We start from the raw sequence: 17,116 nt of genomic DNA, 5'->3' as shown, positions 1-17,116 counted from the left end.
AAATCCAGGTTAAGTTAATTGATTGGTTAATATCCTTGATGTTCCTGGCAGATCGGGACAACCTTGCAGTAATTTTGGACATCGAAGAAATCGGGAAAGGCGTGAAATTACTATTTATTTCCCCTCAACGGATAACAGCTGAGGGGTTGCAGCGGCACACTACAGTATACCCACACTGCTCCAATGCTATTTTATGAGTCCACTAGCATTTGATTTCATAAAAAGAAACAAGTAATCTCCTGAGAGCATTTTACGCCAGTATTAGATATGATGCTGCCGCGCGGTCTGTGTGGTAATGACATGCGCATGCATTAATCTGTATATATGACTGCATAAAACCTTCCTTTGTGAACAAGTCTAAAGACATATTTTGATAGAACGGGTTGATGAACTAAAAAATTAGAGGACGCTTAAGCTTCGCCTTTAAGAGTGGAACGGGACACCGTGTTGCAGGTGGTGGTGGAACAAATGAATTTTAAATTTTTTGCTGAATTGTTTCAATGAATTAACTGATCAATTACACACTCTGAATTATCTAATTATCATTAGCAGCCATTGGCTTTTCATTATGAGCATTTTAATACCTTTGAACCCCCTTTTTCAAACTTTTCATTTCTTTAATTACTCAGTCAATTACAATGATTTCATTAAATCGTCAGTGCCCATCACACACCAGTCAATCATCAATTACTAGAACCACTAGTTACCATGATACGATTTTTTTTTACGCATCTCGCGATTATTTCCGACACGAGGAGCCCACTACTACTATGCCGATGGCTTTTCGACCGAATGAGCTGCATACGCTGTCGCGTAGAAGCTTTTTTTTCATTCCGTTCAGTGCTGCGCTGAACACTACCCTGGGAGAGGAAGGATGAAGGCCATTCTGTTGCGCTGTGCTTTCATTCCTGCTAACCATTGTATACAGTTTGAACCACAAAGGAGTTCTCGGTAACATAGCTGCACATGTTCTTTGTACACGCAGCGTAATTGAATAACCATGATTACAATGATAAGATTTTAAGCATGACATGCTTTTACCTCGTGTTCTCGGCAAACTGAAGTAATTATAGTGAATATATGAAAAATATCACGAATCAGTAGAGTGGAGAGCTGGGCGAGTCGGTACATGATTGCTGAAAGAAAAACATCGCAAAGGACGGAGACACAGCGTCATCCTGTGTTCCCGTTCTATGTCTCCGTCCTGTGCGCTGCATTTCTTTCTGAGAACACGAAACCGAATTTATCCAAAAATATTCCGAACCTTTCCGTCAAAATGGAAGCGCACATAAAGAAATCTTTTATCACCTGAACGAGGTTTGAACCAGTGCCGGGACAAACAAATGTTTTGATTTCCCATGCCCCAGGCCACTCGGCCATTGCTACAGCTTCTCGAGCAACGTCTTGCAATTGGTTTCCTCTCGGGCTCCGTGTTGTAGGCCGTCGTGTTCGTCATTTTCCTCCGTTCGTTCTGCGTCTCCAAGTGCTGGTTCCTAGCAGCTTTGACGCCGTGCCGTGCAATGCAGCGAAGCCGGTTGAGTCAATTGACACGACGGTTTTATATAGCTTTGTCTACTCTAACTTAGCTGCACAAGAAGATGAGAGGGCTCCCAGGGAGGCGAAACTCGTCGTTAAGGTCGACGAATAGGAAGCGAGAGACGCTGAGCGCGCTGTCCAAAAGGAAGATCAGAAGTGACTGAACACGGCGACCCATGAAGCACAGGAAGCAGCGAAGGAGGTCGAGGGAGCTGTCGAGCTAAGGAAAACGGTTTATCTTGGAGGCTCCTACAACCGCTAAAGCGACCAGGGAGTCAATGCGCTCTGCCTAGTTCGAGGAACAGAAGCCGGCGAAGAAGGGGCCCGTTCAGCAGTCAGAGAACCTGGCTGATACTCGTGTGCGGCTACCGCCATCTATTAGGCGTGCTCAATGCGCGAGGCATTTCCTGCAATATGTACTTTTCCCACCAAGCAAGCACCAAGAAGACATTTAAAATTTTGTCGTCCAGCACCGTTCTTAAGTCTTTAAATTCTCGTTGTCATTTTCAGCGAGCTACAGGCGGCTCGGAAACAGCACAATGGCACCAAACTCCCAGTGTCAACTTTTTCTTGATTGTCAGTATACTAAGCCCTTTCTGATTCCAATAATGTTCGTTTTACAAGTGGAGCTTCAAGTTGATTCTTCAGGCAGCAACTTTAGGTGTGCAGTGGGTTCACTGCTGTGACGAACATACGCAAGTATTTTCGACTTGAATTTCAGGTGAAAGTACTGGCAGACATGAATTTAAAACCTATGATGAGTAAAATAAGAAAACGCGTCCATGCACACAAGCATCATCATCCCATATACACGTGACCTCGAACTGCGCGTTGAGTCCAGAGGCCACTTTAGCTGCTGGATTTTCGTGGTAAACAATCTTGCAGCTGCTCGTTGGTGTGCGTCGTCCAGAAGGGCCATGTTATCACTGCGGTCTTGACTCACATGGTCCTTAGAATCGCTGCTAATAGAATTACTGAAGAGAGCGGGCTTTACAAAGACTTTCACAAATAGTTTTCTGACGGTATATCTGTACAGTTCCATACAGAGGCTAAAGATTATGCATTGGTTGTCTATGCCTTGTCTGTACAGTGTGGGGGGTGGCAGCACGGCTATCTTTGCCACCCCTCCACCCGGGGAACGCTCGAAGTCTCTGAATATCTGTTCCGTACTCAAGCTGGTCAGACTGTGTCCCAGCATATCTTGCGATCAGAAGAGTCTTAATGTGGAAACAAGTAAGCAGAATAGTTGTAAACAGCGCCATCGAAATAATGAGAGATACCGTTAACGGACCTCACTCACTGGGCTTCATGATATGTTTCGCGCAAGCCACTGTTACAGTGTGTACTGAGACCTCTGTCGATAGGAGACCTTTGTCGATAAGACGATAGGACTTTTTTTCTCGAAAAAAAAAAAGCGCCAGATTTCTTCGTGCTTGAGCGCTCTTGAGAACGACTTCTTCTTCATTTCAAAGATGACACGGCATCGTCTTGTCAGTGGCTGCGAATTTGCCATTGCCAACAACCCTCCCTCCTCCCCTCACACACACACTGTCAAGTAGTAATACGTAGTTAACAAGATAGTGAATCAGTAACAGAATCCTTCAATACAGTCCAGTCGCCGTGGTGGCTCAGCGATTATGGTGCTTGCTGACCCGAGATACACGGGTTTGATCCCGGCCGTGGCGGTCACTTTCCATGGAGGCGGTGTCAGTGCGATGTCAGTGCGTGTGAAAAGCCCCCAGGTAAGCGAAATTTTCCGGAGCCCTCCACTGCAGCGTCCCTCATAATCTGAGTCGCGTTGGGACGTTAACTTCATAAAACAAAATAGAACCAAGCCTAACCTTCACTTATCCTGCTTGTCACTAAGCTTCTCCGTAACGCGATGAAGTAACTTCATATGCTGCTCAAAGCTGGTTCGATCCGGTGTTCTTTGTGCAAAAGAGCACCATCCGAGGAGCAGTGCTTTGTCGCGACCCCCGCGGACTATTTGATGGCGCAATTCGTCGTTTTTCGTTCTTTTGTGTGCTTATAACGTAACCTGTGTGCGTTCTAGGCACAGAGGCGTGATCGAGACGGTCTCCTTGTTTCCCTGACTCGGTGGCACAAAGCTGAAAGCGAAAGGAACTGCGGCAAGAAACATGTGCTTCACCTCCGGCTCTAAACGTGCTTGCTTGTGAAAAGCCTTTTCATCCCACGGAAATTATTTGTCCCGATTAATTACTACAAATCACGACTCAATATCGCTGAGTCGGAAGACGATACTGGCGCCAGAAATTATCACAAGAATTTTGAAATGCCTCCTGGCTATTTAACAAAACCACACTCGAGAAGGTGGTCGTCGGAAATAAGACAACCGCTGAGGTGGTGTGCGTTGTGTTCCTGTTAGCCTCGAGGTGCTGTTGAATAATGTTAGAGTGCATCTCGGGCTGCATCCGAAAACGAAGGGTAAGTATTGTATAGCCTGTCCGATAGTGTCAAGCCTTGTTTTTCGTTTACGGATTGCGTCTGCAACTCGCTACCTTCCTATCGCTAGTCAGGATGTAGTTTTAAACAGTGCTTGTAGTCAATGAGCAGCGACGGGACTGAGGAGCAACGCCGGGCCGGACAGAACTTCGGATTCGTTCAGCATGAAAAGCTTGCGATTGCCGCGCATTTTGCATTGTTTGCTTGTTCAGGCTGAAAGGCGCCGGCATGCGACTTTATTATTTTGTTAGTGACGCGAGATGCCAGCGAACTTATTTCGATTGATCGCGGCTACGCGCGACTGCTCCCACATCGTTCCAGATTATTGTAGTTTCATTTGCTGTCGCCGAGTCATTCAGTTCTTTGTGGGCACAAGCCGGCCCAATAAGCAGCTTCTTTTCGAAGGCCTTTTTGGTGTCTTCCTGACTATCGGACTGCCGTCGACAAGACGTGATAGCACAAAGATTCCTGGCACTATTTCAAAAGCCCCATTTTTAAGGAACTCGCGCAGCCCACGCTGAAACAACCATTATATGAAAAGACCGGCACACCTTGGAACGTGACATGCCTTTACTAATTTTTAGGATTTAAGAGCGCTTTTTTTTATTCCTTGTTGCGAATACTGCGCGCATCAGGAAACGTGCCTGTAATCACTGCGTTACGGCCGAATAGCAAGTCGTTCGGCAGTGTCACCCGTCCTTTTTTTTTCTTCCGTGTGCGCAATTACGCGGAACATCGCTTTCTTTCGACCTCAACCAATTAGCCAAGCCACAAGTCTCATTAAGACCCATTGTCTTCCGTCCAACCCTCTAGCATAGTGAACAGACGAGTCACAAACTCTGATTCCTTTTGACTTCACTGGCTTCCCTTGGATTCCACTGCAATGTGGATGCCCCGCTGAAACCCCTCATAATGCAGCCAAGAAGCACCGCACGCTTATCACAGGGCACACCGCCGGCGAGATCGTCGCGACATCAATCGGAGCCGGCGAAAAACAGATTGCTCCTCGCTAACTAAACTCCTTCCTTACGAATCCCACAAAACACCAGTGGCACGCGCAGGGCGCGCAGATCTCCATCGACCTCCCTCCTACAGGGTTAAACAAGCAAATGCGAGGCGCACACCGCCACTGCCGCCGCCGCAGCAGCTTTCGTCGGCTCGCATCGAACGCGAGCGCGCGCCCGACGGCGCCCCTCAAAACACGCCGACCCCTCCGCCCCCTTTCCCCATTACCTCTGTGCCTGTGGCGCAGCGCAACTCTCGTACTCGAGGGGAATGACGTCAAACGTGACGTCAAAAAGGGGGTGTTTCCCTCGTTTCTCTTCTCTCAGGGATCTCCCCTTCCCTCGTTGCCTTCGTGTCCTCTGTTTCCCTCTGGTTTTCTTTTTCCGATCGAAGCATGAAAGAAGGAGGACGGGGAGGAAGTTGTCGGTTGAAGCACGGCGGACCGAAGAGAGGGTCGAGGGAGGATGTCTCTCTGGGGACCCGAGAGGGGAAAAAAAGGCCGGTGAGGAGGAGAGCGGTCACCGCTTCGAGTCGCGCAGCGAAGCAGACCGCGTAGGAGCAGCCAATGAGGTGGCCTGCGTCTGCTAGCGTCGCCGCTGACCTTCCCGTCGGAGGAAAAAGTCGGTCGCGAGGGAGCGCTCCAGACGCTCGCCTTGTGGAGCGACCGCACGCCGCTTACAGTGCGGTGGTGCGGAGTGGCGCTACGTCTTAACCACGTGCTGTTGTTGTCTGGCATAATATATGAAATAATATTAGCGGCCATATTTTATCTCGTTCTCCACATATGACACGTGCAGCACCTCACATCTTTCGCCCGCGAAACGTTCTTACCGCACCAAATGTGTTGCCTGCATGGGCACGCGCAAGCATTGAAAAGAACATTAAAGTGACGACCGCTCCATCCAATTTTTGTTCGTAGTAAAGTCAATTCTACAAATCTTTCTGCATATACTGATGTTTGTTCGGAAGCAAGACAGACATTTGTTGCCCAAAAATTGTATTTAATAAAGTAACATACTTTTTTTTTTCCGCCGCTCGATTCAAACTTGTGGCGTCAAGTCGGAATAGGTATCCATGATCAGCGATTGGAAGTGAATATTGGTTTAGCTTAGCCTCAGTGATCTGCGCGAAAGAAAGTTTTTTGCTGTCATAGCGGCTTACGACGGTGGCAAAATGTTAAATTTCGTTTTTTTTTTATTTTACTGGCTTATACAAGCTCCGTTCTTACTTGGTATAGTGTCTGTAATTAAAATGCGGTAATCAGTCGATATAGGGCAACTTTTGTTTTATCCTGAGTGTCCCTATAACAGATAAGTTTAGGTTTGGTTTGGTTTATGAGGGTTTAACGTCCCAAAGCGACCTAGGGACGCCGTAGTGAAGGGCTCTGAAAATTTCGACCACCTGGAGTTCCTAAACGTTCGCTGACATCGCACAGTACACGGGCCTCTAGAATTTCGCCTCCATCGAAATTCGACCGCCGCGGCCGGGATCGAACTCGCGTCTTTCGGTTCAGCAGCCGAACACCATAACCACTGAGCCACAGCGGCGGCCGTCGACGCGTTTAATCTCCAATTAGTCTGGTTTCCACTTGAAAGAATGTTTTCCCCTTGTTAGCTTCAGGCGCACTTCAAGTTCGGTGGTACTGTGTGGAGTAGCAGGCCAGGGCCTTGTTACCACCGGCCGACCTCTCCACCTTTCCCTCATTAAAATTCCTTTCTCTCTCTCTCTCCGATAGAGCCTGGCTGTAATTAATGTCGGAAACGCAGAAATGCAGCATTCAAAACTATTAACGTCAGAACCGGCTTGTGAGTGGTGTGGTTTAATGATGGGTGTCATCTCAGTGTTAGAAAACTCAAATAAGTCTTCTATGTTAGCCTGAAGCTGAGAGTGTATTTTCGCCATCCAGCAGCAAGTATTATTCTATCTTTTACAGCTTTGATTCCGCAAACAATACTTTAAAAAATTTCATGTTGATCTGTATATTAGTAAAATGGTAAAACGCTCCTAGTAATCCTCGCAAAGGCGGTGTTAGCATTATTTATTTCCATTTTCCATCTGGAACACCATTCTTGGATACTATTTGAAACCCCGTTCGACAAGACCTCGCCTTCATGACTTGAAACTATTAAAAAAATGAGACAATGTTATGAATATACAGGAAACGTAATTTTGTTGTTCAGACTTTCCGCAACGTCTCAAGATCTCTGTGCAGTGAGAAACGAGCATTTTCTATACATTTGATTTTACTTCTGCAGACAATGCATGCCTGTATGAAAACATGATTTTCATTACGCAGTTTTGTTTTGTCACTGCGGATATTGACGCTCTGCATGACCATATCCGAAACCAACTGTACTTTTTATTACCGAAGAAGTAAATCTAAGAGTCTAACGGAACAAAATAAATCTACGAATGAAGCGATAGAAAGCCTCAGACATGCTCTTTGTCTTGGATATGATATTCATTGATAAGAGCTCTTGCAGAGCCTGACAACTATTGTGATAGCATGAAACAAGTATCTCAACGCAAAGAAATGCCAGAGTGTACAGAGACGACCGACGAGTAAGGTATATTACCGGGCTAACATCTGAAGTATTCATTCAATAGCGTCTCCTCTTTCTACGACAGCGAGACGCACGTGTAACCTTGACATTTCCTTGCCCTCAGAAGAGCATGAAACACACAAAAATAAAAGATAGGAGGGAACGAACAGGCATAATGCATTGCTGCCACAATGAATCGTTTCAAGTGCGCTCCAGCGAAACTGTCTATACAGTACGGCATTAAATCAGTTAACAGACGTTGCAGGGCGCTGGACAATGCAGAGCTATTGTGCATAAAAGGAAGAACTTTTAGGCAGAGCGAAAAGTTTTTGTGACTAAATGCACTCGCATACTCTGTGAAACATTAAATGAAACTCGTCCTTTAATGGCCATAGTATATCGAGTTGATTAGTGCCGTAAAAAAAAGGAATAAATCAATATCGTCGATATAAAATGTGAGTATTGTGAAATTAGCGATTTGAGAGAACTTGGTGCTAGAGCAAGGTTGCGCCGAAGATACCCAAGGACACTGTTTGCGGAGTTATGTTGGTTATGTAGTTATACCTAATTCACCTAATTCGTTTAGAATCGGTTTTGTGAGTGTTACAATGAGTAAGTAAAACGGTCTGAAAATTGCAGCACAAATGCTAACTGTCTATTTATTAAACCTTCTTAAAACCGTAAATTCTAGAAAACGTTGCTGGTTTTTATATATAATCGACTTGGTCTGCCAAAAGATAAACTGATGCCAATTACTTCCTGCTTTCAACATTAATCGGTCAGTCATGTTTATGCCATATGTGCGCAAGCACACTTGCAAAGTTATATGGGAACACCTATATTACGTTGTCAAATCAGCACGACTCGCTATCCTAGTGGCAGTACCACAAAACTTCAAAACTCAAACCGGCTGGGGATATCTAAGTAGTCACGACCCCACTGACAAGTTATAAGAAGAGAATATTACATCCCTAATCAATGCTGTCGTACAGCTTGAGGGAATTTTATTCTTAAAGATGTTTAGATATTTATTTGTGACAAATTGCACGCACATTGTTAAAGGTGTGTTTATTAGGGGCAACCCGAGACACGTACCCGCTTTATACAGATATAAGTTTCAAAAATTTGCTTTCAAACAATAGTTCGTACACATGTTTGCTACGCGTTGCAGTGACTTTGCCGCAATCGATTGCAAACAAGTCATCATTTATTGGTTTATCTATGAGCTATATGGAAGACGTGTTTAAGCTTTGCAAAAGCAAGCATATAAGGCAGCAAAAACTACAATGAGTGCTATAAGTGTAAAGTTATTTTTATAGCCAAGATTATGCGCTCTGAATCGTCTTCGGCTTTATGTGCAGGTTTCGATTTGTGTGATTCTTAAATCGTACAAGTTTAGGGGCTAATTGGCCGCCGTATGTGAAACGCGTTCACAGCGGATGACTGCCAGGTAGACTCCTTTCGAAATCAATCACTCGGCCAGGCAGAGCAGGTAATAAGGAGGGGTTGATGTGGGAGGGTGCCGGAGAAACACGCCGAAACAAATATTCTCAAGAATGCTTCCTGACGCAGTATACGCATCGGTTCGTTTGCCGGGAATGAAACCACGCGCTTCTAGGCCCACCGCGATTGCTGGCGAAAAAATCAATGGCGAGGATTTTGAACACGTGGATATAGAAAGTAAGAGATACAGTACTCGCGCCTGAATGCGAACTCACGTATGACGGCGAGATGTCGATCTGGTTGGCGAACGACTTGAGGAGGACAAAGCCGCGTACAGTGGCCGGCGACGACAGGGAGCAACGGGCGACCATGTGCTTCGGCGTTGTCATCGTGCGCGAGCTTTACTGAGCGACTGGCCCCAGCCGGGATACACAGACAGACTCACGTAGGCTTCAAGATGGCGGGCGACAACGTTAACCTAACCCAACCAAACCTCCTCACTCGCGGAGGCCCCCGCAGACGGCGCGAAAGAACCGAGCAGCGCCTTGACGAAATCTCGGCGCCGCCGGCATTGGCGTGCAGGCGCGGGCCCATTGGTATTTACAAACAAAATGAGCGCGTCACTCTTGCGTCACCGCTGATAGTGTACCACGTGACTGTCGGGCGCCGCGAAGAGGGACCAGCCACAGCCGCTGCCGCCAACGCCATCTATGTCGGCGGGAAAGAAAACTGGGGAGCAAAGGGAAAGGGTCCGAAAGGCGGGGGCTGAAGGGATAGCGAAAAAGAAGAGGGGAGAGAGAAGCGGCTGGGAGAACGAAGCTGTGGCGAGTGCGATGTTCGGGGCGAGATGTAGCTGGCGCTGCGGCGACAGCGTGGAGCGTACGTATCGACCTGATTGATCTTGAAGGGAGAAACGAACCGGGCGTGATAAAGAAACAATCCATGGATTCGTTGGGATAGACGGAGAGGGTGGTGGAACGAATGAGAGAAACGAAAGAAGCGCAAAAGGTCGGTGCTTACGCCTACTCAGTTCTCTGAGTGGCCGTGCCGTTAGAATGACGAGCGTGATACGAAGGACTTGGAGGAATGTATACGTATGAGTGCCTTGAAGTCATACGAGACATGGAACCAAATATGTAAAGAAGTAGAAACCTCCGGATAAAGAAAACATGACCAAGACAAGTTATACCCCAGCTCGGAATGAATGAAAAGCGTTGATCGGTGAGGAGAAAGTCCCCAGACATCCTGGCGATCGATGACGTAAATGAAACGGCAAATGTGAGCGTAGCGTCAAGAGTCTGGTGCTTGCGTCTGAGCGGCCCGCTAGTCTCGTTCGAAAGAGCATGAAGAGGAGAAAAACTGCCGAACATCTACCTTCACTGCTCGGCCACTTCCCTGCATTCTCTAAGGCGCTGTTAGGTTGATTAGGTATCAGCAAGGCGCGTCAATGCAGGCCGTAGGAGAAGGAAGGAAAATCAGCTATGTTGTCTATCGATGAACACATGTCTCGGGTGCTCCCTTACACACGCAAAATAAAAATGTTTTTGCTTGGCTTCGTGTTCAGTTTTAGTTGTGAATGATGTGATACGCGAGGACGATGTAGCGAGCGCGTGCGTTTTTACGGTGGCTTTAGCGTTCAGTAGTACCGGGAGCTTTCAGGAAAGTAGAGAACTGAGAGGAACAGCGAGTGTTCAAGAAACAAGAGAATGCAGAAAATTCGAGAATTCTGGAAAGGAAATCTGCGATCATATTTTAATTCTCTAGTTTCGCTTGGTCAAATGTTTAGGGGAAACCCCCAAGGTGGAGTAGATTTGTAATAAGGGAGTAATTACTCATTGACATCCACCCGAGCGCAGCCATATGGCTACAAAGGAAAGCTATACAGCTTTCTCAGAAACTTCGTAGTTAAAGAAAAATTCGTCCTGGTCCGGGGTTCGAACCCCGCTTGAAACGAACAGTTTCGCTTGAAACGAACAGCGTTGATCAGGTTAGAAGTCGTCCGGTAATCAGATGACGTCTTCGTGAAGCCATTCGCACCGGTGACCATTAACGAGCGCCGGATGACAGCCGTTCATGAATCGTTATCGCAGGAAAAGCACTCGGAGAATATAATTATTCTAATTCGCGATTGCACACTTACAACAATCATATTAATGAAAATTTCCAATAACAAACTAAGGAGAGACAGATATAGATTTCTCAACAAATTGCCGCATGCGTCAGGAGATCGACACAATCTCAAGAAGTAAAAGTAGATTTTTTAATCTTCCTGTCGACTCAACAACACAGGCCAGGACAGACAGTTGAAGTAAGTCTCGCCCATCAACTTTGTTGTTGTACACACTACAGTAAACGAGCCGTACGCCGGGATGATGGTAAAAAAGGGCAACACAGTCAAGGTATATTAGAACATTCCAATTGACAGGTACCGTAGTTCAATCCAATACTTCGCCAGCATAAGAAAAACCTCTGCCCTACATCACTGCAGTTGCAACGAACCGATGTTAAATTCTCATAGATGCGGCGTTCTGAGTATGTACTACCATGTGTTCTTACTACAGTATGTACTAAGGTTCTAGAAAGAAAAAAATATTAGTGCAGTCAAGTGTATTAAATAAAGATGTGGCAATAAAGTGTTCATTACGTACTTTGTGGCACATCCCAAAACAAAACACAAGATTTTTTAAAATCTATACAGCATCCAAGGTATATCAAGAGACACTTAAGAACGAACATCTTTCAGTGAAAATAAAACCTCTACTCTCGCGCTATACTTTTGAACACTCTGAAATGTACGCTACTCTACAAAAAGTTCATCGAAACAAACTTGGGTGTGCTTCCAAACTGTACAAGAGAGAAAAATATGTAAAATTTATGGGAAGGAAAGTTATCAGCAATAGTCGATTATGCTATCGTTGATTCGCATATCATGCCGAACTCCCGGCAGTTAAAAATTACTTTAGCCATAGTTGTTTATTATAGATGAACTTAAATATCGAACTCAATTTTTTTTTATTAAGAATTTTCCTGCGAATCTTGTTGAATAAGTAAGCTCTTTTCTCGTTCGGTTTGAGTAATTCTGCAGTTGTAATTGTTTTATTACCACCCATTTCCATTTGCAGGTTCCTATGACGCTGAAGCCCTTTGCGTTTTTGTGCGACACGCGAGGCAGTAACAACGCACACGCTGTGGTCCCTCTCATCAAGCAAGTTATAATTACTGTTTCCTATTGCTACTTTAAATACCTTGCTAAACTGCTATCGATGAAGTTTATTTATTCAAACGCCCTGAAGGCGCGAAACAAGGCCGCACTTGGTGAACACGACTCGTTGTAAACGTTACAAACACTTCTTTCTCTGTAACACAGGGTTCCCTACCTCGATATAAGCATCGCTAGAAGGCGACGTACACAGGAACGCCGTGTAGAGTGAAATATTGCGGTAATCCTGAAAATCAAAGACAGTAAATCCGACGCCATCAAAACATCAAATTATTTGAAATATCGCCGCGGATAGAGCTATTGCAACCTACAATTCCATTAATATGACGCATGCTAAATAGGAAATATACGTGGTATTTCCCATGATTATGGATAAATATTCCTTTCAGACGTTTAAAGGGATCTACAATTTATATTGTATTGGTGCCTTGTCGAGATAACAGCTTCATGCAAATAAACTTACGTATCATGTGGTCTGAAGACTACTTACAGCTTTTGTGTTCTTTTCACTTATCCCCATTGAATTCACTGTCGAACAATTGTTAAATGTTTTGCTCGCGCTTTAACAGCACCAATTTATTCTTGAATATTAAACACAAAAAGACCACACGAATATGTTCACGTTTAATTTCGCCGAAGCGGCAAAATATTCAAACGCTTTAAATGAACTCAACATTGCTTACACTATAATTCTGTTCGCTGCTATAAGGCGCATTCACGACCACCTTTCTAATTATGGCGCCAAGGCCTGCCGTGGCCTCTCTTGTGGATTAATTTCACATTCCACAGATTCTCTAACAGATGTTGACGCTAGCAGAACTATCAGAGGCCATTTCACTTTCGCGTAGTTGCGAGTGTCCTCAGATAGCTTCCGCCGTAGGTTGCTAGAAATATACCGCCTTGGTTAGAAGTCCTCAGACCATAAGTTTGACTTTCCTGTCCTAAATTGGAGTTCTTACAGACCCCAATAGACACAGAAATAGACGACTCCAAGCAATTCATTGTGTTATGACATCACCATACTCCTTTCCCACTCTCGCCCTCCTTTTACTTTCCCTTTCCCCCTTCCCCAGGGGGGGGGGGGGGGGGGGGGTAGCAGGCCAGGGTCACCTTACCGCCGACCAACCTCTCCAGCTTTCATTTCCTTAAATTACTTTCTCGGTCTTGAAGAGTAAATACGAGGCTTTTCTTCTCACGGTACAAAGATTTATAGCTCGAGGCGAGTCATACGTGAAAAGTAACCCATGTGCATGAAGGCTTTTGACCAAGGTTGTACGTGTTTGATATGTCGTAGTGAATATTTGATGCAGCACTGCGCAACGAAATCTGGACCCATCAGCGATAAAAAACAGCGGTGTATTAATCTCACCACAGAGTAGCAGTTGAAATGAAAAAGTTTGGAACGCTCTTTTTGAAACGTGCCCACCCAGCTGAAGAAAAGAACAGAACTGTGTCAAAAATTCGACAGAATGTTTGTTGTTTTGGCGTACCGACATATTTCTCTGTTGCTCTGTAGCATTTTTCTGTAGCGCTCTAGTTTTTCTTTAATACTTTTCAGTAGCAACTACACAATGTCCTGCCGTCATTACAAGATTTCCTACAGTTACTGCAAGTTCATTGGCAAAAAAAGAAAATCTGCTGTGGCGATAAAAACCTTTCTCTCGTGTTTTTCGACCGGGCGTGAAACTGCAGTGTGTGTCATCTTATGAAACAGTTGCCGAATCCTTGCTTAGCAACTAACGCGAAAGACTGCGCGAGCGATGCTTTTTAGGACCTCGGTTAAGTTAAGAAAAGACACTGCTGCGGGAAACCTGTCGGATGATCTGTCTGAAACGCCCGATATCGACTATGCAACAGTATCTGGAAAAGGTCTGAAACAAATTAAAGAAATAAAGAACGCATTGGAATGTGGTAGTGCCCAACAATGCACCATGAAAAGTGCACATGTTTTCATAGCATACGCGATAGCCAATGACATGGCTTCCCTATGCAAAGTCCTCACTTCCTGTACGTAACACATAAATAATCATCTCTCTTTTCTCCTTTCTAAAAGCTTCTATCCCCCCCCCCCCCCCCCCCATCTCCTTTTTTACTTTCCCCCAGGACCGGGCAGCAAACCGGTGCCTTCCGCTGGTTAACCTCTCCACCTGCCCCCTCCCTCTTGACTATCAGCTATTAGCTATGAAGAACGGCCAGAAATGCGTGGCACTTTCTTCATATCTTCTGATGCATTTTATTTGCTCTTTTTTGTTTCAGAACAGGACAAGACGCTTCTTAGGCGGAAGAAGAGCAGAACTCAGCATTTTCAGTGATGACGCCCCACGCAGCAACACGCGCGAAGCAACACTTGCTTCACGGTTTCCCGAACTAAGCCAACGTTCTTGGCTAGAGCTTGGATAGTTTGAGTTTGAGCGATGGAGACACTTTGTGGAGCAAACAACGGCGGCTGCAGCTTGCGAGACTAGGACGGTTTGCGACCTATATGCCATGCAACCAAAACCAGCAAAATCATAATTAACAACAAAAAGTATAAATCAGACGCGCCTCCCCCCCTCCCCCCCCCAAAGGCCTGACGATGACTGAAACGGTGCTGACAAAGGCCTGAGAAAGGAGGAAGGGGAGAGGGAAAGGCGGAGCTCGAAATAACGGATGGAAGCTTCAGCGACCCTACTTATTCGTAGCTCGGGATCTGAATATAGTAACACAGTCTCTACAAGAAAGAGGCACTGGATCCATTAGGGAATGAAAAGTCGCACCGACTGGCTTAATTTTAGAAGTCCATGTTTTCTTTCCAAGTTCGTCATGCGCAGAGTGCCATCGACCAAGCCGATATCGAGCCAGACGGCCTGGAAGCACTGGCCTAAGGCACCACGTCAACCGAATATCCATGCTTGAATCGACCAGCGGCCATGCTAATTTTACCTCTCCGACAGGCAGGCTTTTAGAGAGATGCCGTCAAGGGGGAAAAAAAGGAGCAATAGGCAGGAATGCTCAAAAAAAAAAAAAACTGCACTGTCTAGAATAGGAGAAGCGGTTAAGTTATCTCGGGCTTGGATAAACAGACATTCGTAACACAGGTCTGAAGGCAGGGCGTTTAACCTAGGTCAGCGACTGCAATCGAAGAATGATTGCACAAAGTGGCGCCAGTTACATCTTCCATACTAAATCGGCGCCGGCGGTGGATTAAAAAAAATAAAATAAACTACGCATCACTAAAGACAGTTCGTTTAAGCACGCGCTGAGGAACGTGTATTGGTCGTACGTCAAGAATCGCGCTGTATACCTGCCAAAATATGCAAGCGTTTAACGAACGGCTAGGATACAATGAGCTCCCTACCATCAACATCTACCTTTGTTTTTCTGTCTCTATGTTTCGCGTAAAGGGATGAAACACTTTCTACTGAGTACAAGGACGCATCTTTCTTTTTTTTTTTTTACAGAATATAGAAAATTTGGATGCCTACATTCGTAGCTTGTACGCATTCCAAATATCAGCACTGCGGTGGCAGCATGAGTAAAAGCGCATCCTACGTACTCAAACAGGAGCCGGAACTGCGTTCACAACACACGATGTCAACTCAAGCCGATTTTTCATATTTTCGTGTGTCGGGAGCGGCATGATCAGCTCGTGTAGTAAAGCGCCGCCTAAGCCGCTACGCCTATGTAATCCGCATTTTACCGACCGGCTCGCTTAGGATGAAGTGTAGGAGTTAAGCTCCCTGGCTTGTGTCGCATGAAATGACCAGCACACATGATACACAAGTTTTAGGCTACATCTGCTGGCCGAACTGGCAAAATTTTTGCAATATTCGTTGACGTAGGTTGTCAGACATACATAAAATAGTAGAATGAAGTCGCAGAGACCGATGGTGCTAAACCTGTATTACCCGTTGATTCCTATTCGCCGATTCGATGATGGGCATGAAGCGCACCTCAAGGTGTTTGCAGAACTAGTGTGACGCTGCTCGCAAATGTCATTACCTAAACTATACTTCTGCTGCAAACGTAAGGAATCGACAACTTCGGCAACGCAGCAAGTCAACACCGAACACTTTGTTTTCAGCACTTTCGAGAGAGGGCGCCGCACAAGTGGACGAGTAAGGGGGTGTAATACTTAGGTCTTGGAAATTCCACGTGGTAGCGTCGTTTGTTTGGCTAACAGCATCACATTGTTTAAATGCCTTAGCCTCAGGCGAATGTGTTCCTTGAGAACGGAGAGTTCAGATATTTCACCCAATTTTCCCAAGCAGGTAGAATAATATGCACTTGAAATCAACGTTTAATCGATTATCCATAAAGGCCTCCTTCTCAAAGCATGAAGGGCGTCATACTTCCATTTGTATGATTACCGCTACGAATACGACAGAGTTGACTAATACGATTTTAAGCATGAAATGCTTTTAGCCCCCGTTGTCGGCAGTATGGTGACGTCACGCCGAGACCGAGAGCCATCATCCGGGCACTGAAATCCACTCATCCGGGCATTGAAATCCACTCATCCGGGCATTGAAATCCAGTCATCCGGGCATTGAAATCCAGTCATCCGGGCACTGAATTCCAGTCATCCGGGCACTGAATTCCAGTCATCCGGGCACTGAAATCCACTCATCCGGGCACTGAATTCCAGTCATCCGGGCTCTGAAACGAGAACATCCGGGCACCGTACGAGACTTAACGAGATTTAACGAGACTCTCTAAGCCCTCCTACGCGACCGGCATGCAAGCGCCGGTTGGTCTCCAAACGAGACAAAAAATAACTGCTGCCAGTGCCTTCTCAATGTTTATCACGATATCAGTGGAGCTGTGGGTTTGATAATGCACGGAATTATAATTTCCGATTTCTAATAACGCGTGCAAAAAGCACATAAATGCCACGTTACACTTCGTTCTCATACGTGATCCGGGG

The 17,116-nt window shown here is 45.7% G+C and overlaps 1 protein-coding gene across 4 annotated transcripts in view; it reads right to left on the bottom strand.

The window, feature by feature from the left end:
- Positions 1-17,116, bottom strand: part of LOC149372630 (sodium- and chloride-dependent glycine transporter 1-like) — a 143,894-nt gene that overhangs the window by 53,173 nt on the left and 73,605 nt on the right. Inside the window, exon 1 of one of the 4 annotated variants that reach the window (XM_089567160.1) lies at positions 9,266-9,835. The exons of 2 other annotated variants lie outside the window; for them this stretch is intronic. In XM_089567160.1, the coding sequence (XP_089423286.1) occupies positions 9,266-9,379 (114 nt within the window). In that variant the 5' untranslated portion in view covers positions 9,380-9,835. Of the gene's footprint in view, positions 1-9,265; positions 9,836-17,116 lie in introns of those variants that run through there. One more of the 4 variants, XM_089567156.1, reaches the window with a different exon arrangement.

The sequence above is a fragment of the Amblyomma mixtum genome, chromosome 1 (genome assembly GCF_055824585.1).
Source record: "Amblyomma mixtum isolate Tamu chromosome 1, ASM5582458v1, whole genome shotgun sequence".
NCBI lineage: Eukaryota > Metazoa > Arthropoda > Arachnida > Ixodida > Ixodidae > Amblyomma > Amblyomma mixtum.
Note: the sequence above shows the minus strand (reverse complement) of the source record. Positions and strands in the feature narration are given on the sequence as shown.